The 27,731-nt window shown below is 35.5% G+C and overlaps 1 protein-coding gene across 1 annotated transcript; it reads right to left on the reverse strand.

Moving 5' to 3' along the window:
- Nucleotides 1-3,226: 3,226 nt before the first annotated feature.
- Nucleotides 3,227-22,905, reverse strand: LOC110694711. The gene is made up of 11 exons (XM_021871888.1): nt 22,058-22,905; nt 17,660-17,917; nt 12,743-12,985; nt 12,408-12,557; nt 10,848-12,253; nt 10,095-10,168; nt 9,924-10,005; nt 9,720-9,842; nt 9,523-9,620; nt 4,423-4,580; nt 3,227-4,082 (listed from the first exon to the last, which is right to left on the reverse strand). Exons 1-11 carry the CDS (start codon nt 22,496-22,498, stop codon nt 3,831-3,833), a joined length of 3,285 nt encoding a protein of 1,094 aa, XP_021727580.1. The 5' UTR covers nt 22,499-22,905; the 3' UTR covers nt 3,227-3,830.
- Between the last annotated feature and the right edge of the window lie 4,826 nt (nt 22,906-27,731).

Raw genomic sequence — 27,731 nt, forward strand, 5'->3', positions numbered from 1 at the left:
TTACATATATATATAAAATTACACTCGTATTAACATAATCATGTTCATCATCACATCATTACTAGTTCATTGAAATCTCAACACTATATCATCTCTTTAATTATATATATGTTCATTATCATATCAATAAATATTCATTAACATGATAATAATATAAAAGGTGCCCCCAACTATAATATTATCCTTAATTAACCCTTTTTATTGGTAAAATTTATAGTAAGTCATACACTCAAAGAAATTCATATCAAATATATGTTTTCTTAGGGAAATTTTTTTCCCAAACTGTGAACAAAAAAAATATGTTCAATTTTATATTTTTAATTGTTCAGTTTCAATTTGATACATAATTACAGATCAAATAGTAGTTATAAAAAAGGATCCGAGGATTGTAACAAAAAAATAAACCAAGATAAATCATGCGTAAATGCTTTCCGATCCACATAAAAATTCAATTCATTAATATTTCTAGTATGATAATAAGAAGGCAAAAGCTAATGAGCGCCCCCGGGGCGTTAGATAAGAGAATTAAAGTGCAAATATTAGAGTAAAATTAACATTAATTACACCGAACGACGCGTGATTTTATCATGAATTCCTAACTTAATACCATTTCAACCAATATAATTTATCCTTATCTAACGCCTCGGGGCATTCGTTAACAATATCCTAATAAGAAACATAGATTTTAAAACGTTAAAATATATCAAGATACAATCAAGTTTCAACTACTTATCTTACTTTGAAGTCATTATAATTCTATCTTACTTTGAAGTCGGATTAGTTAAGTAGCTAGTGACCCTTTGACCATTAAGCTTTTTGAACTAGTAAAACGAACATGACTAGCTAGCAACTTGAGTTCATAATTCCATACACCTTGAATATCTTGTCGAGCAGTGGGAATATCTTGAATGTTCATTTACGAATTGTTTTATGATCATTTATAAAATTTATACACTCCTTGTAAGTATTTTTAAAAAAAAAATTTAAAAAAAAGTTAAATACTCCCTGATAAAAACACAAATTCATGATTCATCCCAATGGTGATTTGTTTGAGCTTCAATCTTTACTACTTTCTCTCTTTCTCAATCCTTTACATTTTCCCCCTTTACCCACTCAAATTCAGCCACTACAGCCACCGTTGTGACGATTGTTGCTGCTGCCACAACAACCACCATCATCTCGCCATCACCACTACCATACAACAACATTGTATTTTGTTTGTAATTGCTTCGATTAGGCTAGAAATTTGTTTAATTGAGTTGATTGCCCATGAGTAAGGATCATCAATTGCTTTATTAAGATATTATTGTGAAGCGAGATATAGCGGTGCATATAGTGCGTCATTTTAAGGGGGGGTGTAGGGAGTTTTGCCTACACTTGGGTGTAGGTAAAAGTTTCTACAAATTGATAGGTCTACATAACAATAAAATTTATTGGAAATGGTAATGCAAACGGAAGATTCTCACACCCGATCGGGCGGTAGTTCGCCCAACCGGGCAGAATTGGCTAAGGAAAAAAAGGAGGGCTCTCGCGCCCAATCGGGTGATGGTTCGCCCGACCGGGCGACGGAGTCGAGTTTTGACGAGCCCGATCGGGCGGCTCTTGCCCGATAGCTCGCTCGGGGTGAAATTTCCAGATCGCCCGACCGGGCAGGTGTGGCCCGACCGGCGCGACACCAAGTCTGGGAAATTTTATCTCGCGCCTAATCGGGCAGTTGGTTGCCCGATCGAGCCCGCCTTTTTTCTTAGGTCGGTTTGATTTATTTGTCTTCTAATTTCGGGACACATATAGATACGAGCATTGCCTTTTCTATCTTCATTCATTCACATTCAAACCTAAAACACAAAACCTACCCTTTGAGATCTGAACAATTCTTGAGCAATTTCACTCTTCGGATTCGGGTGCACGGATTACGGAGAGAGTTACGAAATTTGTGGGACGTGCGTCACTAGGAAACTTGTAACGGTGGTGGCGTATTTCGCTTCTAAGGTTGTGGATTATTGTTCCGTGGCGCGACTGTGAGTTTGGGGTCTTCAATCCAGGAAAGTTTTAATCTTTTGTTTGTTATTGATTTCAACAATTATTTTACCAACAAAACTACTAGGATAGATCCCGTGCCATGCATTGTGCTTAATAGTTATAAACTAAATTATCCCCGTGTAATGCACGACATAAAAAAATTTCTTTAAAATAAATATATTTTATATATGTACCTCATATGAGAAATATATATAGAAACATAACCATTAATTGCAATGACATATAGATCTAAATAATTTTGAAGATAATAAAAATTTAACCAAATTATACAATATGGAGTACTCTTAAACTGAGAATAATTATATTTGGAATCCAGATAGTTTTTTTTTTATAAATCCATAATAATATAAAAAAAAAATTGAAATAACATTTTATAATAGTTGTCTTCTAAAAAAATATACTCCGTATATATAATTTAATAATGTAAGGTAAAAAATAAGAAGGTTTCAAAAAATAAGAATATGATATAAGCAATTAATTTAGGCGGGAAATTTTTTTACCACAACTTGACATCTGTACCATTTAAATAGGGGATGATGCCAGCGATTGTTACTTTAGTTATATTTATAGATATTAGATTGTGTAGTATATTATTTTTACGTTTTGAATTACTTTTTTTTACCACAACTTGACATCTGTACCATTTTTGGGTCGTTTTTTATCTTTTTGGGTCGTCATCCTCGTTGGCCTCTTTTGAAATTTGATGAAGATTATTGCAGTTAGGATGCAAGGTTGGAGATGGTGCATCAACAGATAATTCGACACTGACTGATCTGTTATCTGTTTCTTACGCGATGCTGAAACAGTTGGGCTAGGTACAGGTTCATGAACAGGTTGTGAAGAGCTAAGCATCCTGGTTGCCCCATTTGCCGTTCTCCACTCCCTGCCAAAGTTAATATAAATAATTCTCGTCAACAAACAGCATCATCATCATCATCATCAAATCATCAATTATACTTTATACATTGAAAACATGTTTTACAATGATGATAAAAAAAATATGTTTAAACTTACTCTACAAATCATATCATCACTGTTCTCGGCTGACGCCCTCAGCTCTTTCCCTAGTTCTGTTTTCAAACTTTCCTTCTACTAAATAGCAAAATGTGTTTAGACAAATGAATATAATGATTCTGAACATGATTATGAAGAAGAAGGATATCACCAGGGATCCAAACCAATGTGCTAAAGAAAAAAGGAGATGAGTATACTAAGGATAGATCTATCTATTATCCGTACTCCTACAGAGTGACTTTACAGGTCTTAAAGAAGCTCTTACCTATTCATCCGTACACTGGCGGGAAGTATACATTTATTCTCTTATTCCCCTTTGAAAGCAATATGTCTCGGGACAAACAGCCAACCTCAGAACCAAGCATGCTTGGTGGAGGTGGTGGAAAACTCACCTTGTGACTTTGAACCAAGCATGCTTGGTGGAGGTGGTGGGGAACTCACCTTGTGACTTTGAACCAAGCATGTTTGGTGGAGGTGGTGGGGAACTCACCTTGTGACTTTGAACCAAGCATGCTTGGTAGAGGTGGTGGGGAACTCACCTTGTGACTTTGAAATCACAAGTTCGAGCCCCATCACCCACATTTGCTAGCGAATAGGGAATTCCCTTACCTTCTCCCTCTACTCTTTTGTAGCTGGCTACTGACCCTTCTCCTTACCACAAAAAAGAATAAAATAAAAAAAGTAGCCAGCGTCGGAAATAACTCGCTTTTTCACATAAAAACAAGAAGTCCTAGCGAGACACTGAATTAATGATGAGGGAAAACTTTATGCATAAACTATGAAATGTAGGTTATGGCCAGACTTGATGATGTCATTCCTCTGTGAATTGCCTTTAGCAATGTGACAAACTTGCATAAACTTTCTGCAGAAAACCACTTCAACCTCCATGTCTTGGCTCCTGGAATTATACTTCCATTCTTAAATCCAACTCTCGGTTTCATCATGTCAAGTATAGGTGAAAGACAGGATATTGGGGAGTTTTCTCTAAGAGTCAACATCACAGTCAGGCTCTCTTTGGCTTCAATGACCTGAAAACATCAGGATGTTAATAAGCAAGATCATCATGAACCTAACATAATAGTAAGATAATTGTGCCACTGAAGAAACCCCACATCCCTAACCTGTTACTATACCAAACACCAGTATTCTTATCTGGCAAGAGATTGAGAGAGGTGTAAGACAAATCATTTGCACTACGTAAAAAAAAGATACAAAGGCTCCATCTTAAAAATCCAAATTCAACTAATAGACATTTACTAAATTGGGCTTCCAACCATCAGAATCAAATTAGTCAAAACAATCTCAACGCAAAGTGTTTTCACATCCAGAAACGTAATTTATATAATTTGATAATCACGTATAAATTACCATCTCAGAGACATTAGCAATGGAACAGCAACTATCAAGCAAAAAATAAGAGGTGGCATCTGCATGTGCTGAAAGTGAGCTGAAGTTCGAGATATCCTCAATGCATACAACCAGATGTCCCCCACTCACAAAAAGTGATCTGGATACCCACTCTGCTTCTGCCAACAACAAAAGAAACAGGACTTCAAAGAGAGCAATAGATTTACAGAAAATGGAAAATAGAGACAATGAAATAAGCCTCGGAGTAATTTGAAAAATCTGGACAAAATATGATTAACCCTTTGGAAATTAAAGAAACAGGAAAAACAGGTAGCTCGTCAAATTTACAAGTTTAAAGCATAAATAAAAAGTTCATAACATGCCAAGAACATATTATGTCCTTAACAATCTTCTTGGCAAGAGGCAGTCTTTTTAAACACTTGCAAAGAAGCTGAACCTCATTGGAACAATAGTTGTAATCTAATTGTCCACAGACTGTCCTATCCTACTCAACCCCAAGGACATTGCGGAAAGAAAAAGATCATTAATGAAAAAGAAAAAAGAAAAGAAATGTAAAATAAAAGAAGAATACAATCACATGGTAGATCTATAAGGATATTTAAGCAGTACCTGCAAAACAGCCTACTTACTCTCAGCTAGTAGACAGGTTTGGAGAACTTTAAAAGTACAGACAATGAATTTGCATACACCGTTAATTACAAAAGAACTCGAAACTACTCCCTCCGTCACATGAAATCATTATCTTTCATATAAAGGTTGTCTTGTAATAAAAAATAAAAAAAAAAAATAATTAAGTATTTCTATTTAGGAAATAAAATAAAAAAATAAACAACTCTTTTCATTCCATCAAATCAAATCCTTTTGGATTTTTTGTGAGAAACTACCTAATAAAACCCAGATTTTGTGAGAAACTTACCAAACAAAAAAAAATGTTGTAAGATACTACCTAATAAAAGGTTAAATGTTGTAAAATACGACCCACTTCAAACAGCCTCCACCAAGCCAAAACCACCGCCTCTTACCCAAAAATTACCATATCGTAGCCCGAAACTACCCCTACCAACTCGGAATATCCCCCAACCACCTCGAATATAGCCTTACCATCTTGAAGATCAACCCTTGCGGTGGTTTCGGGGGTGTTTTTATGTGGGTCAAAGTCGGAAAATTAGGTCAAAATCTAGTTAGTGGTATTAATTTACAATATTTAACCTTTTATTGGTAATTTTTTACAACATTTTTTTTTATTAGGTAGTTTCTCACAAAATGTGGGTTTTATTAGGTAGTTTCTCATAAAAAATCCAATCCTTTCACTTCATCTATTTCCCATTCCATCCACTTATGTTAATTACAATATTTATATATATAAGTATTCTAGCAACTAATTCATAACTTTTGCATCCATACCCAATGAGTAAAACATTAAGAGACAAAAAGACTGTTTTTTGGAGCATCCATTTAATTCTTATGGTCACCTTAACAACCGGAAATATTTGATGATTTTGAGAATATTTTTGAGTGTAATTTAGCAAGAAAAGTAATATTATAATGTCCATAGTAATGTCATGTAATCTCTAAAGTTATATTTTCCATTGTATTTTTCCAATTTACCGGATGCCACACTCCCCATAATGTAATGAACAATAAAAATGATTTAGGAGGAAAATGAGATACTTAGGTGAATTAGCATGATATTGAGCCTTATACATAACATTCTCTTATACAACACAAATTCAATTCCCATTACCTTTTATATATTACTGACAATAGAAGTTGTAAATCCCTTGTAATAGTTTACTTTATCACTTATACTTCCTCTGATTTTTTATAGTTGCAACACTTCTCTTTTCACACTTACTGATGCATGTTTTCAATCGTTAATATCTTTAGTCACCAATATGTAAAAATTATAAATCTTAGATATTAAAATTGTATAAGTTAAGACGAATCTAACAAGATCCCACATGACTATATTTTTCCTTAAGTATAAATCGTTAAAGCTAGTCAAAGTGAGACACATGAATATTGTCAAAGTCAAACTGTTGCAACTATAAAAATCGAAAGAAGTACATGTTTTTAATGAGACAAACAATTAGTGATCAAAGATCAAAATTTAACTTATAAGGGCGAAAGTTCCCCATAAAGAACAACTTTGAAAGTAAAACAAGTAACTTCAAATCCTAATGTCTAGTTTTATAATTTCTTTTTCGGAAATTAGACTATCAAGCATCAACCTAAGGACCTTGAATTGTCACCTATACACAATTTTGTTTTCTTGGATGCAGGTCCAAGAAAATCCCCTAAGATGTTGGGATCATTATCACCTTTCAGTGTTTTCACAATGAAAACAAAGTAATACCTTTCAGTATTTTCAGAATGAAAAAAAAAAAAAAAAAAAAAAAACAGTAATACCTTTTGGTTTTTTCAGAATGAAAAAAAAAAAAAGTAATACCTTTTGGTGTTTTCAGAATGAAAAAAAAAGTAATACCTTTCAGTGTTTTCACCAATGTTACAAGGTACGTGGTTCGGTTCGAAACATGGTACGGAAACGGATATACGGCACGCTACACATGATGAATCCGGTACGATTGGGTACGAAATAATAATTAATAAAATATAACTGTGATTTTTATTAATAAGATTTTGATTTGGAAAATAATATAAAACGTAGTTGTATCGGTCCTAGCTTGAATTTATGTGGGTTAGTGAATTGCTTAAGAAAATAGAGTACATTATATATACTTGTATAATAAAAAAGCCCAAAGATTTAAGCCCATATGGAATAATACCCTAGCCGCCACACTATGTACTACTGTGTAAATTAGGAGAGAGGAGAGAGAAAAAACTACTAAGATATAAAATCAGAAGAGAGAGAAAATGCATTGGAAATATCGGGAAGAAACCATAGAACGTTGCACACGAAGAATAACCGCTTAGCTGCTACCAGAGTCGCCTCCTTCAGCGACCCAAGTCGCGTTTGTTCCGCGTTCCGATACGCGCAACTCAGTTCGGGATTCGTGGCTACGTACAGCGAACCTTGTAACACTGGTTTTCACAACGAACAAAAAAAAAGCACTCCCTCCGTCCCCAAATCGACCCTTTTGGGTTGATTTCGCGATTATTAAGAAACTTAAATAAAAAGAAATAAAAATATATTGGAAAGATAAATTTACATGGGGTTTGTAAAAAACTACAGAGATAAAATATTAAATATACATAATAAAAAAAAAAAAAAAACAAAAACAAAAAAAAATACGGGGAAGCTAATTTTGCACAAATATTAATGTAAATTGTGGGTATTTTAATGCAAATGGTCGATCATTTTGAAACTAAAATTAGGCCAAAAGGGTCGAAGTTTTGGGGACGGAGGGAGTAATACCTTTCAGTGTTTTCACAAAAAAGAAGGAAAAAAAAATGAAAAAGAAAAATTTAATAGTACCTTTCATTGTACACTGTTGAGGCACAGCCAGGCCATGAACCTTTTGGTGTGAAGGCACAGTGAGCCACTCAACTTTATTTTTCCCAGAATTATTCTCTCTTTTATTGAGTGTGCCTTACTTCAATTATGCAAACAAAAGCGCAAGGAAATTCCTATCACTTTTTAGTGCCTTCAAGCCATGCATTGGCACCTTTCAAAAAGACAATCTGTGGGTAGCAACCTTATCTTATGGGGAGCTGTTTTTATGATATGATGGGATCCAGTGCGACAAAGTCAATTTTTAAGGAAGTAGGTCCTTCATTTTCTTTCTTGTTTAGTCATCACTCCCCAACCTCCTTCCCCTGTTTTATGTCCACTCTTCTACCTTCTCTAACCCTCCCTTTTGCTTAATATGTGAAGAAAAGGGGGCTCCATCAACCAAGGCACAGGTTCTAGATTAGGAATCCAGCTCCAATTATTATTAGCATCCTCAAAAGTTAATTTTGGTTTTAGTTCAAAGTAGGACTATAAGTGATTGCATAATCCTAGAAAATCAAAAAGTATTAGATTTTATAATAAGCAACGCTTAAATAAATGGCAATGTTTGTGGCTTCTGGTTGATTAGAGAGGGAAATGAGGGCAAAATAAAATAAAATAATTGAAAAAATACTAGCTAACTTTTTTTTGTAAAGGTAATTGGAGTAAGGAAGGATATGAACTACTGGGACTTATTATCGAATGAAATTGTAGAATACTCTCCCCTTTTTTTACACAGTTTGACATTCACAATTGCTTACGCACAACTTTAACCATAAATATCGTCGAATTGTCAATCGACATGTAAAAATTATAAAATCTAATATCTTGAAAGGTAAGGAGAATTCCCCTACCAAGCAGGCAACCTGCATGGGTCAACTCAGCTCGGGTTAGTGGGCTACACTAAGAGTGAAGGGGGAATGGTAAAAATCTAAGGGATGCCCACACTCAAAGTGTCTTGAGTGAGGATTGAGCCCTAACATCAGGGTTGGAAAATACAATCTTTACCACTAGGCAAAACTTAGCTTTGTAATATATTGTAAGTATATAGTTAGATGAATAAAACAAGAGCTGACTTGACTACTTGTTTCCTTACATATAAATACCATCATTGGTCATAGTGGAATAAGTTAATAGTGAAACTAGGGCAAAGTGTGTAGATTGAAAAAGAACCCCTAATATTTGTAAGGTCTACTACTATTTGAACATCGTCCACTAAGCATATAATGTATAGCTGTGCTCCAGCCCCCCAAAAAAATCAACTCAATAGCTACTATAAGATGAGAATCAATGTATTATAAATTACAAATGCACACCAACTAAATCCTCTTCAAGTAATACTGAAAGAAGGAAATACAAATAATTACATTAATGAAAAAAATGACCACGCTAAGGAATACCAAACAACATTTTCATCAAGTTCAACCCAATAATTCTGCTTTCTACTTAATTTCTTATGTATCAAGAGAAAGTGCAAAATATATTAAATACAGATTTGGATAGTATTAATTCTGATAATTTCATAAGACCTTGAATTAGTTCATATAGAATGTAACCTTGAGTTAGTTCAGATGAAATGTATGAATGTTCTGAAATGTTATGAGAGAAAGATACAGTGAGGGAAAGAAAACAAAAGATATGCCTGTTACCTTTGTGCCAAAAAAGCACCATACAATATTGGTAAATGCCGCTTCCCAAGTTTCCACATATTTGCCTATCAAACAAGTTCATCTGAACCTCATCCAAACTGCCAATGAAGTTTTTAATTGTGATAAGCATTCCTCCTTAAGATCTGTCCAACTACTAAGCTTATTTATAGATAAAAAGCATAGACTAGAACTTTAACCTCTTGACAGAACATCTATTTATTTCTCCTGGTGCAATTAATCCTATCATGAAAAGTAAATGCCTAGTTTTTTCCTTGCATCTTGTAATCAACAGATACGCAGTATCCTCATCAATAAAAATCCTGCAAAAATAAAGAACAATGGCTCTATTAATGAGAAAGAAACACTACAGTGCATAAATAAACAGCTAAGAGGACACTAACCAGAGAGCCAGAAGACCCAACCCAATCGAAACCTCTCTCACGTCTTCAACCTTGTGTGAAGTCAATAGACTCAAGTTATTACCTAAATGAACCCATGTGCGGAACAAAAAAACAGCACAAAAAGAGATGAGAAAACCATCGAAAAAGAGATCATACCACAGCAAGTCTAACCTGACCCATCATGCATGCCATCAAGAAGAATCACATACAACTTCCATTCACTGCTTAGGACAACAGCTACCTGTCTGCAGTTGTCAATAAAAATTGAAATTGAAAGGTTTAAAATTTTGCAGAATTTCTGAACACTTTGAAGAAAGGGTCAAATTTGTCAACAGAAGACAAAAATATATGACCAAGAAACGAAGAAATTCATGGCTTATAGTATATAACATAAGGGAAAGGAGGAAAACATAAGCAATGAGACCAAAAAAAAAATTGATGATATAATGCAAAGGCAAGTCCTAGAAGAAGAAATAATTGTTAGGTCGAAGGCCCAAACGGCTGATATATTTTGAAGATGTCACAAACCACCTCCAAACACATCATGCAGTGCCTTGTTATGGAATCTCATAACAGTTTAGGATCTAGTAAATCCATAAGATTATGTCTTACTGCCATATTTATAGATTCAGACCTAGCCTAGTGTGTAATTCATTACTTGATGTAAAAATATTTCCTAGTGGCAATCACTCAGGTAAAAGGGCCCACAATCTACGTATGCCACATGTCACAATTTAGTGGTAGTTGTATGGTTGGCCCTTAGGGTTTGGGCCCTTCTTCCATTATATCTTACCACAACAAAATAGGGTTAAAGAAAGAGGTTGTAGCTAATACTCTTTCAATGGGATTAGAACAAATAATGGAAAACAAGTATTGAGGCTTGAGTTGTTAAATCTTACATACGGCTATAAATATATATATTACCTTTCGTTCCACATGGGATTCCTCCCAACTACCCCATTACAGACAATGTACTGCTTGCAAATCTCGTGAATGGCAGTATCTGCAACAAGTGAATTGAAGTAATTTTCAATATGGTCACCAGTTTTTGAAACTCCATGCTTTGAGTAAGCTAAGACTCCACCACCGTCATCATGTGCAGGTGCCGAGTTCACCTTTCCATTAGCTCTTCCAATGCAATATATATCATTCATAGTTTGGTTCTCTTGCACATCTTTAAGATCAGCTTTGCAGGGACTTATGCTATCCGACAGTGAAACAACTCTTTTTTTTGGTTTCCTTTTAGAGATTTTCTTTTCATAACAATCATTAACTTGCTTATTGGAAGTGATAGCCTCTTCATCATTGTTTCCAAGAAGAGGTGCATCACCACAGAAGAACTCTATAGAACTATCAAGTACACCAAGTTTACCAGTGGATTGCTGCGTATGAAGATCAAGTGAGCCCCATCCTGTTCCTACCTCAGGAGCAAACTTCCAATCAATATCTCGAGTCAAACCCTCTTCGCCAGTATATTGGTCACTTTCAGGGTATGGTAGCCCACTTTCAAGTCCATCCTCGTCATCACAGCTGGTATTACTGTCAGAGGAAGCAGCAGATAAGGACTCAGCAGACACCTGTAAAAACTCTTCCTCCAAGTACTGACGGCGATAAAGAATATCCTCCTCATAGTGTGGAGGTGATACTGGGGTTCCAGAGAATGGCGTTAACTCCTTAATACTTTTGATGGCAGTCAACGGTGTACCATTAACACTAGCATTTAACTCTTCGCCATGTACACTGAAACCAGGTGTAACAGAGTTGACATCTGCTCTTTGTAGATAATTTTTCCCCTTAGGCAAATAGAACTTCAGAAGATCTTCATCTAAAGCCCGTGTATTTGCTCGAGGCATTGTTTCCACATATTCAGCAGCAGAATGAAGCCATTGATAGCCATGATTGCCAGCTGAAGAACTACCAAAGGAGCTATTAGTTTTCTCAGCATTTGTACTCCTATCATCTTCTGAATTTATGATTGTGTCTGATACATATTCCATGTACCTTGAACTTTCTCCAATGTGCCTCCAGCTAGATGTCTCTCTTGAATTGCTGTTAACAAAAGCCAGTGCGGCATGGCTACTCTTTATTTCATCAACCCAATTCTCAGATTCCTGATCCATCCAATCCTTGAATTCCTCCAACCATAACCTAGAACGTTCTTTTTTCATAAACTCAATTCTGTTAATCAAACTACTTAGTTCACCTTCTTTATCCGAAACATCCTCCTCTCCACCGTGCATATCATTATCACAGGACACTGAATCTTGCTCAGAGAGCATGTTCATCCCAAGCTCTTCATTTTCTATGCATGCAAGGCGAGAGAGCTTCTTCTGCAAACAAAAGCACAACAATTACCACAGAATATTGATCAACAAATATAGCAGACATGTATGGTATTATCCAGTACAAAACAAACACTACAAGTCCACAAGAAATACAGTAATAAACTATATTCACAATTCCAAGAAGTGTTCAATAGCTTACCCTTTTTCCATCTATGAACCTTTCCACTTCATTGTCTTCCCTTGCAGGAAAGTAAAATCCATAACTTGCAGGCCTTCTGTGCCTCCTAGCAATTATTATATGCCTCTTCAAAAACTCTCTCGTGCTCATTTCTTTGTCGTCTAATTTCACCTGAAAGAATACGATTCATGAAAATTTTAGAAAGCACTACATCATGCTTGGATTTTTGAATTGCTTTATCAATTTCTTTTGCCCTGCCAAACCAATTAAAAAAGAAAAACGAAAAGAAAAACAAAGCTGAAAAAAACGGCTAAAAGATGCTCTAACATCCCAAGGAAACAGAAAGCAGAACTCACTTGTTCAGGACGAAGGAAATGGCTGAAAACTTGTGGCCGATACCATCGAGCACAACAGAGAGGATTCCCTTCCAGCCAAATATTTTTTAAAGAAGGAAGGCCTGAAAGGACCTCTAGCTCCACATAATTAGAGATAATGTTGTACGAGACATCAAGTCCTTCTAAAGATTTCAAATTCTCGATCCCTCGCAAAGTAGTCAATGCATTGCTCCTTAAAACAAGTTTTAATATATGGCATGTAACCTGCATAATACAATTGAAAAAAAAAATCAAAAGCCAGTTCCTCATGGATTGAGCATTAAAATTGCTTTCCTTGCAATTGCTAGAGCTGTCAATTCGGGTAAACGGGTCGGAATAGAGTCGGGTAAGAGTGGGTCAGGTCGGGTCAATTCGGGTTTATGCCGTAACCTATGCGGGTCGGGTTCGAGGTGGATCATGCTTGAGTCAGGTTACGTCGAGTCACACATCTTGTCGGGTTTAGGTCGGGTTACATTCGGGTCGGGTGAATAATAGGTCGGGTTTAATTTGGGTTTTCACGGGTCAAAACGAGTTAGGGTAATTCTCGGGTTCGAGTCGAGTTCGGTTAAAGTCAATGATTTGCGGGTTAGAATCAGGTCGGGTCATTCTCGGGTTTGAGTCAGGTTCGGTTCAAGTCAATAATTTGCGGGTTATAATCAAGTTGGGTCATTTCCAAGTCGGGTCATTTCCAAGTCGGGTTCGGTTCAAGTCAATAATTTGCGGATTATAATGTCATTTCCAAGTCGGGTCATTTCCAAGTCGGGTTCGGTTCAAGTCAATAATTTGCGGATTATAATCAGGACGGATCATTTCCAAGTCGGGTCATTCTCGGGTTCAAGATGGCTTTGGTTCAAGTCAATAATTTGCGGGTTACAATCAGGTCGGGTCATGTTCGGGTTCAAGTCGGATTTGGTTCAAGTCAATAATTTGCGGGTTATGAGGTCATGTATATGTGCTAGGAATAACCAAACATTGATCCTAATCATCAGAAATTTGCACAATAAGTCCTAATCATATATATATATATATATATATATATATATATATATATATATATATATATATATATAGTCTTTGTGTATCAATTTAATTATATATATCTATTTCCTCATAAAAAAAAAGTTATTATATATGTCTAAGCTCTAAGGGGAAAATGGAAAAACAAAAATATCCTTTGAAAGATTGAGGGAATATCTTCTTTCCTAATCATTAAGAAAATAACTGCATATATAAAATGCACATGCCTTTGTCAATCATTATAGACTAAACTCTAACTAACTATAAATAGATAATTATCATTTTTATATAACAATATATATCCGGCAACATACAAGGAAACTATAGCCTATAATTTAAGAAGATAATTATCTCCTTTGACCATACAACAAATATCTACTATATTTAACTCTTATATTTGGGGATGATGCTTGTTTCTTTTGTTGGCCTGCACCAACTTGGTCTCACTAGACAAAATGCTTTGATCAATAATAATAAGGTAGGCTAAATTGAATTTAAGGTGATTTGAAATCGGGTTAGGAACAATTTTGGTTGTATTTAGGTCGGGTAAATTACAAGTCGTGTTGATTTCGATTGAGATTAGTAACAGATCGAGTTGAATTTTGGGTCGGGTTAATAATAAGTCGGGTAAAATTCGGGTAAGGTCAATAACAAGTCGGGTTGAATTTGGGTCGGGTCATTAACAAGTCGGGTTGATTTTTGGTCGTTTTGCAACAGTCGGGTTAGTAACAGGTCGGGTTAAATTCGGTTTTTGACGGGTAAAAACGAGTTTGGGTCCATTTCGATTCATCGGGGTCGATTCAGGTCAATAATTTACGGGTTACATTCGGGTCATCTCCGGGTCGGTTCATGTTCGGGTTCAGGTTCAGGTTCAGGTCTCAAATACTCGGGTCAGGTTAGTTTTAGGTCGAGTTCGGGTCACCATTTTTTCGGGTTCTGATGGGTTGGTTAATAATCGGGTTCGGGTTGGTATTCAGGTCGGGTCCGCTTTTGACAGCTTTAGCAATTGCAACACAAGATGTTCACCGAAAATCTTATAGCTATGTTATTGTCCAGCCAAATCAGGGTCATTAAGAATCCAAGTGAAAATTACAAGACAACATACACTTTCAGAATCACAACCAAGCAAACCAAATTAAAAGACATCACGCAGAAGATGCAAAAAGATTCTCAAGTTCAAAAACAACATTAATGCAAACTGAAAAGAAACGCTTTGTCATTGGCCTATTGTCAACCAGACCCGATTGAGTGCCATATATAATGCCATGGGCTGGCAGTTCATGTGTTGGAAAGCAAGTTTGGTGTGTTACAAACACACACACACAAAAAAAAGGCATTTCATCGGATTGGGTTGGCTTTTACTAGGTCCATGGGCCACATTATTAGTCCAGGCCCACACACCTTCAGAGCTGGGTTGTTGGTTCAGTACCGGCATGTCACCCATACTCAGTTGACTTGAACTGATTGATCCAGGTTGAACCTTGGCCATCTAGATAATGTGTAAGAAATTCCATTTTGGGCCATCCTTTAAAGATTATCCCATTTCTTTATATAATAACATGTTTCCACCATTTACCCCACTTGCATACACTCGTAAATATGAAACAAATAAATAAATAAAACAAAGATACCCCCATATAGTCATACACTTACAAAATTTTGGAATCAGCCTTAAACAACACATTTAGCCTTGGCACAAATAAATACGGGTGGAGGGAGTAACATCAGTTGCATGAAAACAATTGGACTACAAATCCAACTGAAAGAAGGATTACTAGTTTTAAGTATCAAAATGTAATCTCAAGTCCAGCAGGTACAAGAAGAAACTAAAGACACAACTTAATCTAAGTGGGTAAGTTAAGTTGAGACAAATTCTAGAAATTATTGCCATCAATTGTTAGTTAGGAAACTAAGTTATTGCCAAATAATCATCTTCTCCTCATACTCACCAACAACAACAAACTTCTGCATTAGGTGATCCCTTCATCCTAGACTTAGATTGAACAAAATAAACAATAATATAATGTGAAGAAGAAGTTGATCGACTATTTACTAGAAAAATGGCAATGATGAAGGATAGTCAAGCTTTAAAGCGAGCATTCAAGAGTCTTTGATTCTATTCCAACCATGGTGTAAAAATGCGGTTTCGGTCGCGATCGCGGGAACGGTCGCGGTGTTGCGGTATCGGAAATGATGCGTTGATCGCGGACCGGGTATCGGTCATCACGGTAGAATTTTTATTTTAGAGTTTTTTAAGTTTTATTTTTAAAAAAATAGTTTAAATACTAAATTGATTGTCATCTATTTCTTAAATTCGATTATTCGTATAATAACGTAACAATAGAAATGGAAAACTAAAAATAACGTCAGTAAAGTAGTGGAATTTAAAAATATAAAAAGAAAATTGAAATAATCTAAATCATCACGTGACTTCTTCCTTAGTGGGATTAAAAACTCAAGAAATAAATAAGATGTATATAAAAGGAACCACAATATGTGGACAGATGTCCTACCTAACTCCCCCTTCACCTACCCCACAATTTTAGCCTTTAATTCTGTCCCTCTTTCTCTCTCTTTGGAGTTTGCAACAACCTAACAATGGAGTCTAGCAGTTCGCATCCATGGAAGCAGCAATACATGTTCAATTAAGTGATTAAACTTGCGAAATCAAGCTATATCTCAGGCGATTCGGAGGTGTATCAGCCGTCTCGGCCAAAAATGCGGTGTTTTTTAATACCCCGTTACAAAACGCTAAATCTCGGTTCGGTAACTTCAAATTCCGTTACATATCGCGCGAAACGCGATGACACGGCCGAGTTTTTATACCATGATTCCAACTAACAATCTAAAAGCTAGCAGATATAGTATATCAATATATATTCTAATACCAATATTACTCAGATCACTGCTGCAAAATACTAATATATTAAGATTAACACAGCGAAAGTTAAAGAATAAGACAACAGAAGCAATGATTAGGTTACAGTTAACAACCAGTGAAAGCATAATGAGCTAAAAGGTGCTGCAATGGCTCATTCCTTAGAATAAAACCACACATGCAAACACATTCCTTAGAAACTTAGGGCCAAACACAATAAGCGCAGAAAGACAGTTTCCAATTCTATTGGGATGCTTCTTTTAACTCAGAGATTCTACGAGCAATTCTCTTGTGATATATAATCATGAAAAGTGGATAAGAATCTCACTTTTCTAATTTGAATTAGCTTATACTATACATTGATTATATAGATGAAGGAAGAAACTCGAAATTCAGTCTCACCACATATCTAACAAAAAGTGGTTAAGTATCTTTAACGAATCAGAGCTAGCCACCTGTGTCTTATACAAACAAAAGCGAGCAGAGAAAAGGACAGGGTCTGAGACCTCTGACCACTATCTCAAGCAAGGTGGTGAGGCACAAACACACCTAGCAACAGTAACTTAAGGCTGCAGCCACTAGTTGGCATATTAGGATAATGACAAAGGGGCAGTAAAGTTAGTAATTGAAGCCGTACTATTTAGCTAAGTAGTATAAATAGATAGAGAGTGGTAGAAGGAAGATTAGGCAGAATTTTGTTAGGGAAACCTAGAGAGAGCCATGGCCTAAAGCCATTTTGGAGAGTTGTGAGCTAAACTCACTATAGAAGATTGATAGCCTTAAGCTATTAAACCTATTCCTTGTAAACCTTTTGCCATTTGTTAATCAATATTCAAGCATTAATCTTTAATTACTAGCAATATTAAATTAGAATTATACACCAGAAAATCAGACATTACAATATCTTCAAGGTGAAGGAAATGATATGGACGGTTTAGAAATTGGAAAAAGAAAACTATCTGGAGTTTCAATTATATTCAAGCCATTCTACCAACTAGACTTACCTCACTAAAAGATGCGACTGATCGAAGTTGATTAAATCCCAGATCCAGGTGCGTTAATCTTGTGCACTTTCGTAAATTATCAATTTTGGCAAACTTGTTTCGGCTAAGATCAATAGTTTCAACAGCTGGAAGAAGTTGCAGTGATTCATCCATAAGAATCAAACCATTACATGCACAAGATACAAAAGATAACCGAATCCATTGGGGTGATTCTTTAATGTCAGCAATTCTACTTGCAAATACATGACATAATGCATCCTGAAATTCAAAAGAGAAGAAATTGGATCACTCTGTATGACCATCAGAGCACCAGCAAATCTTGCAGATAAAAAAGGGACATGGAGGAGAGGCAAAATCAGACAAAATCCATAGAAAAGATTATTAACTTAGTAAAGACAACTAAGAGAAGAAAAAAAAGGATACTTGATTAGGTAAATCATAGGAGGGTATCATAATACATATTGTCATAATGAATATTGAGCATAAATTTCAGTATGGAATTTTATACATGAATATCCAAGGTAATGCATTTTATTAACAAACGTGTACTTCTCTTCAATGATTATCAAAATCACTCAAAGGCAAGTTTCTAACACGTGATGGTGACCGATAATCAAGAAAAATTAAAAATAAAAAACGCCTAGTGGTAAATGCATGGAAACAAAACTCAGCCGTCCCGTTATGAAACAAGTGTTTTGCAATAGGTTTAACATAGACCGAACAGAAAAACCCCGTTTTATAACAGCAAGTCAGAAATCGCACCCAATGAGGTGCATTTCCCGATCTATAAATTGGGATTTTTTTTATCTCATATAGTGTATTTATAATAGTTTTGGCTAGAATATGGTCTAATTACTACCTCCGGTTCATTTTAGTCGCAACAAAGGACAATTTTACGCAAACCTAGGCAAAAGATTGAAAGCATGATTATGGAAAAATAAGGGTACATGCTTGACAATTAATCCAGCCAAAAAAAAAACCTTAATTAAATTAAAATAGTAACCCACCACCACCACCACTATTGACACCACCAAGCATCACCCAAACCACCCACCACCACCACCCAGCATCACCGAAACTACCAGTACCGAACCTAACACCGCCAACGCACCACCACTACCCCACGCACCCAGCAACTCGTCGTCCCACCACCACCACCCCACGCACCCAGCCACCCACGAACCCAGCCACTACCACAAACCCAGCCACTACCATGACCCCACCACCACCATGGCACCACCCCACGCACCCAGCCGATTTCAAACCCACGAAATCAATTACCACGAGATCAACCTAGAAAACCCACGAGATCAACCTAGAAAACCCACGAAATCAACCCAGAAAACCCACGAAATCAACCCAGCCGCCGATTTCAAACCCACGAAATCAATTACCACGAACTCAACCCAGAAAACCAAACCCACAACCCACTATCGCCGCCGATCTACCGATCTGCCGATTTCAAACCCACAAATCAAACCCATAAACCAAACCGCCGATCTGAAACCACGAATCAAACCCACGCCGCCGCCGATCTACAACCCCCGCCGCTCGTAACACCATGGAACCACCATGAAAATGTGGTTGGAGGAGGAGAGAGAATTCAATGGGAGGAGAGTTTAATTAATTAAGATTGGGGTTTAATTTAATGAAATTAGATTTGTAATTTAATAAGGGTGCTTAAGAAAAAAAGTAAGGGTATATATGTCATTTTACAGGCTAAAAGTTACCAAATATGGAAAAAAAAAATTTGTTGCAAGTAATTTGAACCACCCCAAAATGGAAATTGTTGCGACTAAATTGAACCGGAGGTAGTACAAAGAAATAAGTCTACAAGCTAAACATTTTACTTACGAAATTTTTTCTTAAGAAAAAAACATGCCACGTAACCCATGATCCATCTAACCATTAACAGCCTATCTCATGACAATGCAACCGTTTCCGCTGTTATTTTCCCATAAATAGATGCATTAACTTGTAACATTACTTACCAAGCAAATTATTGAAAACCCCTAAATTTTTAACCTTATACTCTCTCTCTCTCTCTACTGTGAGCTACTCATGAACATTTTTCCAGCTTAACAACTGACATTATCTTTTTTCTCCCAATATTTTTGTCTTTCCAAGTCCCACTATCTTTAAAATAATGAGATGAGACAACAAATTTTCCAGATAGTGTAATGTTATGAACTAATCTTTTCCAATTGAAATAAAAATTTAAAAAAATAAATAAATAAATAAAAAAAGCTACAATAACGCATGACGCTGCAAAGCTTACCTATTTTATATACAAACAAAAAAAGTCAGGTGGGATCTCGCTAGATTTGTCTTGGTGTATATTTCCAAAATATTATCTATTTATTAATAATCAAATATACCAATGTTTGAAGCTATGAATTGGCAAGCATGAAGAGAAAAATGTTTCATCAAAAACTACAGATGAAGTATCAAACAAGACATTTTAGAGAAAAGGTAAGAGTTAGTGAGTTGTAATGAGGAAAAATAATATCAGAGGACAACAATAATAAACATATCCATGATATATAGTGAAGAGAATATAAAGGAAAATTATTAAAAGAGCCAATAACATTGTCATTGGATCCTATGGGTCACAACTCAGGCTAATAAAAAAACAAACTTAAGTCACTTGCACGTTTGGATGTAGTGCGCTTGCTCCTAATCACAACGCCGGTATAAGTAGGGGTGAGCAGAAAATCCGGGTACCCGGTTTTGGACAGGAACCGGAACCGGTTTGGACCCGGCGGGTCTAGACCCAGAACTAGTCCACCGGGTCCGGGTCCGGTTCCAAAAATCAAGACCCGGTTCCTATCGGTTCCGGGACCAGGTCCCAAATATTTGGACCCGGTTCTAACTTTTTTTTATGTTTTTATACAGCTCATATCCCATTTACATATGTAATATTAGTAGGCCCAACAACCCATTTACATATAAACTCTCCTACCCTTTCTAAACTAACCCTAAAAAAATCATCAACCTCCCTCATTCATTCCAACGCCTCTTTCACTCTCAACTTCTCCTTTTTCATCTCTTCTTTTCCTTCCATCTTCACCTCTCTAATAATTATAAGATATTTGTATATTGTTTTCTTTCCATTTGATGTTGTAACTCAAGAATTTCTTAGTTTTTCCAATTAAAACATTTTTTCTTGTTATTGATGCCAATTCAAAGGGAAAGGAGCTTTTATTTTGGAGTATCAATTTATAAAATAAATTGTCTACTTGTGTATTTTATTTTGTACTAGAAATTTGTAATTATTTACTAAATTTTGATATGTCAATGTAATTTATTTTTTTAAACCGTGTTGATGTGTTATTTGAATCTGTTATACAGTATTTAGATACTTTAGTTTTTTTTAGTTATTATACTGAAAAATTACCCTAATTAAATTAAGAATTATCAAGTTAGATTTTTTTAACCGAAAACTGGTTCCTACCGGATCCGGGACCAGTTCCAGATTTATTGGACCCGATTAGGACCGGTTCCAATACCAACAGGGTCCGGTTCCGGGTCCTTTGTTTTTGACCGGGTACCCGGTTGTGCTCACCCCTAGGTATAAGGGTTAAGTGTCACCCTCAAGGCCGCCTTATGAGGAGGATCCACTCATTGGGTTCGTGCTTCATCAAAATACCATGTTTTGTTTTCTATGTTTTGCATTAAAAATTTAAATTTCACTAGATTGTTTTTTTTTTGTAAAGAACCTAGGAGGCTAGAATTTGTTTATTTTTGGTGTCTTAGACATGTGTTAGAATTTGTTAAGAGTCCTTAAGTTAGGTTTGTTGGTTTTTGACCTGGATTTGGTTTAGTTAATCCTAAACTAAATAGGTTACTTGCAAGATTAGGTTACTTGCAAGGCAAGGTCAATTAGGCAGGTTGGGTTAGGGCTTGTCCTAATATTATTAGGAATCATAATTAGGATGGCTAAGACCTCTGCATAAAAATGATTGAGTGTGTAACTTTGACACAGTTCAGCATTAAGCTCATCAAGGTGTTTCACTACTATATTCTTGTGAACCAAACTGTGAAGGGAATTTCCTATGTAAGAAAGTTGCAACAAATTTCATATTGAACTCGAAAGTCTGACCCAATCTAGCTCAAGACAGTAAATACTAAGATTGGTAGCACTTGGTCCTAGCAAACATTTTCATTTATATCTGACCCAATAGAGCCACCCCTTTAACAGCATTCCACAAATAGAACATTAAATTGAAGTAAATCATTTTGAATCCACGATTCTAATCGAAAACTCGACTCTCCATGATCACTAAACATTCATTAACACCTAAAAAAAAAAAAAAAAAAAAAAAAAAGCTAAATTAAAGCTAAATAAAAATGTCATACATTTAGAGTTAAATTGAAATTGAGTTGAAACAGACTTACAGTAGAATTATGACAAATAAGTTTCTCCAAAGTATGTCTCAACTCAAGCAAGCCTTTAGCAGCAGAAGTAGAAAGATCACAACCACGGAGCTCCAAAACCTTCAATCTTCCAAAAGCAAGCAGCGACAAAGGCGTCGGATCCCTGGAAGGAGGAGGCAATACAGAAACAATCTTCAACGACGAAAGACGACACAAAATCTTACGGAGCTGCTCCAGAGCCCGGTGATCACCGAGATCGGATACGTAAGCGCTAAGATAATCGACGGGAGCTCCAGCAATCAATCCCTCAAGTTCGCTAAGTGCTTCCAATCTGGATTGAACATAGTGAAGACCTACTGGATTCAGCTTCAAAATTAGGGTTCCATCGATTAATCCGCCTGCATATTTTGCCACGAATTTGACTAGGGATTCAAGGTAACGATCACCAGTCACAATCTCCATTGATTCAAGAACAATTTTTAGGATTTGAAGGTTAAAATTTAGGGTTGATGCATGATTATTAGCAAGAATTTGGAATTCCGAAAGAAGTAGGAATGAATTTCAGAAATGAAAGAGTGAGAATTCAGAAGAATATAGGAAGAGGAGAAAATGATACTAAATTTTAAACAAGGAATTGGAGAAATCCGGGGCAAATGTTTGTTGTATCTCGTAGCTCCGTAAAAGTCGCAAAAGGAAATCGGTTCCTCGACTTCGAGGGTGGAAAATCGTTGTTACCGGTGGTAGGACCCCTATTCCGATGACCCTGACTAGTTTGTATCCCTGTCGTACTGTGTTAATCGTGATGGGGGAGGGAAACATACAAGTTTATCACGAGTGATTTCCCAAAGAGCTAGTCCCGATTAATACTCCCTCCGCAATTTTTAACTCGCAAAAAAATAGTCTCACTCGATAAAGTCCATATTATTATTATTATTATTATTATTATTGTTATTATTATTATTATTATGTATATATATACTAAAATTTGTTATATATTTAGATAATTTTCTTAATATCAAATGATAATATTTTATACGCAGTATTTAATTAATTTAAAATGGGAAATCTCATTCGTCAATTTTGCTTACGAGTCATTTAAATTATTTGATTTCAAAAAAAATTAATATTCTCGTATTTAATTGGCTACCACTAAAATTTATAATCCTACATGGCGCTGAAAAAATAAAATCCTACGTGGCTCTCTAAAAATTCGGGAAAAAACTCTCCTTTAAATATATACTAGCCCGTGCGATGTACGGTTTGTTTGAATTTTTAAAAATATATATTTTTTTTATGTGCTAAAATTTGTTTTATATTTAGATAAAATTTCTAAAATCAAAAGATAATATTCATATTTACCTAATTTAAACTGGATAATCTCATTCGTCAATTTTGCTTACGTGTCAATTAAATTATTTAATTCTAAAAGAAATTAATAATCGCTTTTTACGTGGCGCGTTAAGAAAATTAAATCTTACGTTGGCTCTCTACACGGTAATTTCAATATTTATCATTAGTTTAATACAATTATTTTACTATAAAAAATAATATTAAATTGCAAAATAGGATGAAAGTTTTGTAGTTACAATTTTTTAATCTTTAAAGAATACAAAGGAAGAAATGCATGCATGACAAATAGAATTAACTATGGATTACATTACAAAGTTATACATAATATTACATTATTGTATTACATGGCTTTGTTCCCGTCATAAAATAAATAAATATATAAATCTTTTTTGAATGTGTAAAAATGAATATACTTGCTAAATAGAAAAGAAATATTATTGTAAAGTAAGTATTAAATTAAATACTTCTCTAAGAAGCTTTGGCCAAAAAAAAAAAAAAAAAAAAAAAAAAAAAACTTTTGGAGGGAAAATTTTTAACCAGGTTATGACAAATGTCATTTCTGGTTTCGCCTTTAATATAGGTATATTGATATTGATTAGATATTAGATTTTCTTTTTTCAAGTATATTAATATTACTTTTTTATCAAAATTCTCTCAAATTTACAACAATATTTGTGCTAATCTAACTTTTCCACGTAAATTTTGCTTTTTCACGTACTTTATTACTTTATCTCTCTACTTTTTTGCATACCTACCTTTTCAATGTGCTTTTACTACTTAATTATGTTTATTAATTTCCGTTAAAATTGCTCATAAGAGAATATCAATAAGGAACGGAGGAAGTATGTCATATTAACATATCTTGTTGATATAGGGGCATACTTGAAAATAGGAGTCTTGGAGTTTGTATTATATTGTTATAATATTGTTTTGATGACATGTCATTTAAATTCTTGTTATTTAACGCCATTTGCCTGAATTTGATTGATATCAACAAGGAAAAAGTAAAGGGCTTTCGGAGGAGTGAGAAATTAGTAAAAACAAACGAGGAAGATGGTATTCTTCGAATCCATGCACTAGCGGATCTATAAAGACTTGAAGGGGAGCACTTGCATCCCCTTTTTGCAAAAAAATTATGAAATTTAAGGTAAGTTAAAAAAAATCTATTTCATATACTAGTTTTTGTTGTCCCATTTTAAGTAAATTGATTCCTAAAAGATAATATCAGACAATAGAAATTTTTATGTTCTAAAAAAATCATACATTTTCTTCATATATAATGGTAAATGATACATTAACTCCCATTTTTACACGTATCTCCGCTTTTTTAAATACTGTAACATGTGCACATTTACACCACATATTCACACACTCTTCTATAACAACATATTATGATTATTTTTTCGGTCGAACGTTATAAACTTTGACCATAATTACCGTTAACGTATAAAAGATAAGAAATTTTAGAAAATAACACCTACAAAGTCACAGAATTTTGTTTTTAACACCAGAATTATTCAAATTTTTATTATAACACCACTTAAAAAAATTCAATGTTGGTTTCACCACCAAATAACAGAAATTGTGACGGAAAATTTGAAAAGGGCCCACATAACAATTTACCCTCCAATTTTCATCCTCTTCAATTCGATTCTCTCTCTTCTTCATTCAATACCTAACTACTCCTCCTTCATTCAATCAATTCTCTCTTTATACCTTCAACTACTTATCAAGAATTAAAACCTAACAATTTGAATTGTGTGGTATTGAATTTGAGTTGGATAGGGAAGTGTCAGAAGTGGAGCGAAACATGTCAGCGAGTGGGCGTCAGCCATTATCAACAACAAAAAAGCTTGGATTTTTTCATGGAATCTGACAGAAATAGCAGCAAGATTCCAAAATAGGTACCTTTCGAATCTTTTAAAGTTATTTTAAGCATCTGTTGAAGTTAATTATGCCATTTTCATTAGTATTTTGGGGTATTTTGGGAAAAAAAATTGGGAATCCTAAATAATAAAGTGAAATTGGGTGTGAATTACTTAGTGTGCTGTGCGATTTTCTAATTAAAATAGAATTTGCTTAAGTGAAGTATGCATTAGTGCAATTAGTTTATTGTTTACTGTGATTCATTGATTTTGTTGACCTGTTCACTCTTTTGTCCTTGGTTTTGTTGACTAAAGTTTGTTTAGTTGGTAAAATATGTTTGGTTTTGTTGATTAAAGTAGTACAATTGACTGTGTAATTGGGTCAATAAATGATGGCCTATTTTGACTTCTTCCGCATATGTTTATTGAGTAGATAAATGGGCAACAACCAAGATGGTTTAATTGATATAGTGTTCAGAGTTGGGGGTGCTTTTGTTCCCAAAAGGGTGTCACAAACAAAACATTTGCTTTGCTGGTGTGGTGGATTATGTTATTGGAGGAGGGATGTGGTACAGGATAGGATAGATGTGAGTTACTTGAGGGAAGCTGCTTTGCATGGGTTTGTGTACTATAATGTTCATGTCCCTCCTAACTATAAACTGTGGTATAAACAAAGAGGAAGGACTTTTAATACAGGGAGAAGGGAAATACTAAATGAAGAGGAAGTTAAGGGGCTATTAGAGACAATGAACTCAGAAGGGTATGTGGAAGTTTTTGTGAGTGCAGATGAGACCTTAAGGCCCATACATCAGGCCCAGTCCACTCCAGAAAAGGGGGAGAGAAGGGGGAAGAAAAGTGAGGCAAAGAATGTACCACTGAGGAAGAGCCCAAGACTTAATAAAAGTGTAGTTGAGGTGTCTGAAAGGGAAAATTCTCCTAAACCTAGATCTAGGCAGGGGTTAGGTAAGGGGATAAGAGAGACAGAAGGTGTTTCTGGTAAAGAAAAGTTGTTGGATAAGGGGAAAGGAAAAGCTAAGGTTGAGGGGTTTTCTGGTGGTAGGAAGGTGTTAGATAAGGGGAAGGGAAAACAGAAATCTGTAGCTAAAGGATTGGTTTTTGAGGATAATAGTGACTCAGGGAGTGGGGAGGGCTATTCTTCTACTGACAACAGTGAGATTGACATTACTTGGGAGCCTGGGGAGGAGGAGTATGACAGTGGGGATGAAAAATGGTTTGTGCAAAACTCTGAGGAGATATTGGAGAAGGTGACAAGAAGTCTTGGGAAGCAGCTAGATGTGCATGATCAAGGTGTTGTGAAGGACCCTAGGTCAAAGTTGAATGAAGATTTAGATGTAGCTGAGGTTCAAGTGCAGCAAGAAGTTAAGGAAGAGCCAGATGAGCTAAGGAGCTTGGATGGGTCATCTAATGAAGAGGACAACAGTCCTTGGTTCAATGAGAAAACTGACTTCAGTAAGCCTATTGTTCTAGTTAATAGGCTTAAGTTCAACAATGTTTTGGTTTTGAGGAAAGCCCTTAGAGTGCATGCCATAGAAAATAGATATGAGTACTACTTTTTACACAATGACAGTAGTAGGATTACTGTGCAGTGTAGGAATAGATGTGGATGTAAGTTTGACACAAAGACTAGTAGGATGCCTATGTGTATATGCAAGGGTGGAGTGAAGTGAAACTTTAAGATTCATGTAACAAAGTTAGTTAGAGCACAAACTTGGCAGATAAAGAGTATGAGGTTGGAACAAAGATGTGTGAGAAGAAGAGAGAACAAGAAGGTCACTGCAGAGAGGTACCTTGAGGAGTTCAGAAGTAATCCCATATGGAAGATTAAACAGATAACTAGGGATAGGGTTTTGCAAGATTTGGGTATAACAGTAACCTACTTTAGGGCTTGGATGGCAAGATGTAGAGCAAAGTTGATAATATTTGGTTCAGCAAGAGAGCATTATGCAAGGGTCTGGGACTATGGGAAGGCAATTATGAAGTATAACCCAGGGTCTGGTTGTAATGTGATGGTGGAGGGATTTGATCAACCTGAGCCACCTATCTTTCTGAGGATGTTTGTTTGTCTGAGGGCTGTGAAAGATGGGTTTTTGAAAGGTTACAGGCCAATCATTGGGGTAGATGGGTGCCACTTGAAAAGAGCTTACCCAGGGCAAATTTTAGTTGATGTGTCCAAGGATGGAAACAACAGCATTTACCCTATTGCTTGGGTAACATGTGAGATTGAAAACAAGGATACTTGGATTTGGTTCCTGCAATCATTGATGGATAGATTGGGGAATGTTGATGGAACAGGTCTGACCTTCATGTCAGACAGGCAAAAGGTGTGCCAATCATCTTTTGATTTTGTATTTACTTTTCTTTTCTGTCACTTGTTCAATATATACTCATATGGGAATGTTTTGTCCATGATAAACAAGGTTTGGTTGAAGCTCTAGCTACAGTTGTCCCAAATGCAGAGA

The sequence above is a fragment of the Chenopodium quinoa genome, unplaced genomic scaffold (assembly GCF_001683475.1).
Source record: "Chenopodium quinoa cultivar QQ74 unplaced genomic scaffold, ASM168347v1, whole genome shotgun sequence".
Classification (NCBI taxonomy): domain Eukaryota; kingdom Viridiplantae; phylum Streptophyta; class Magnoliopsida; order Caryophyllales; family Amaranthaceae; genus Chenopodium; species Chenopodium quinoa.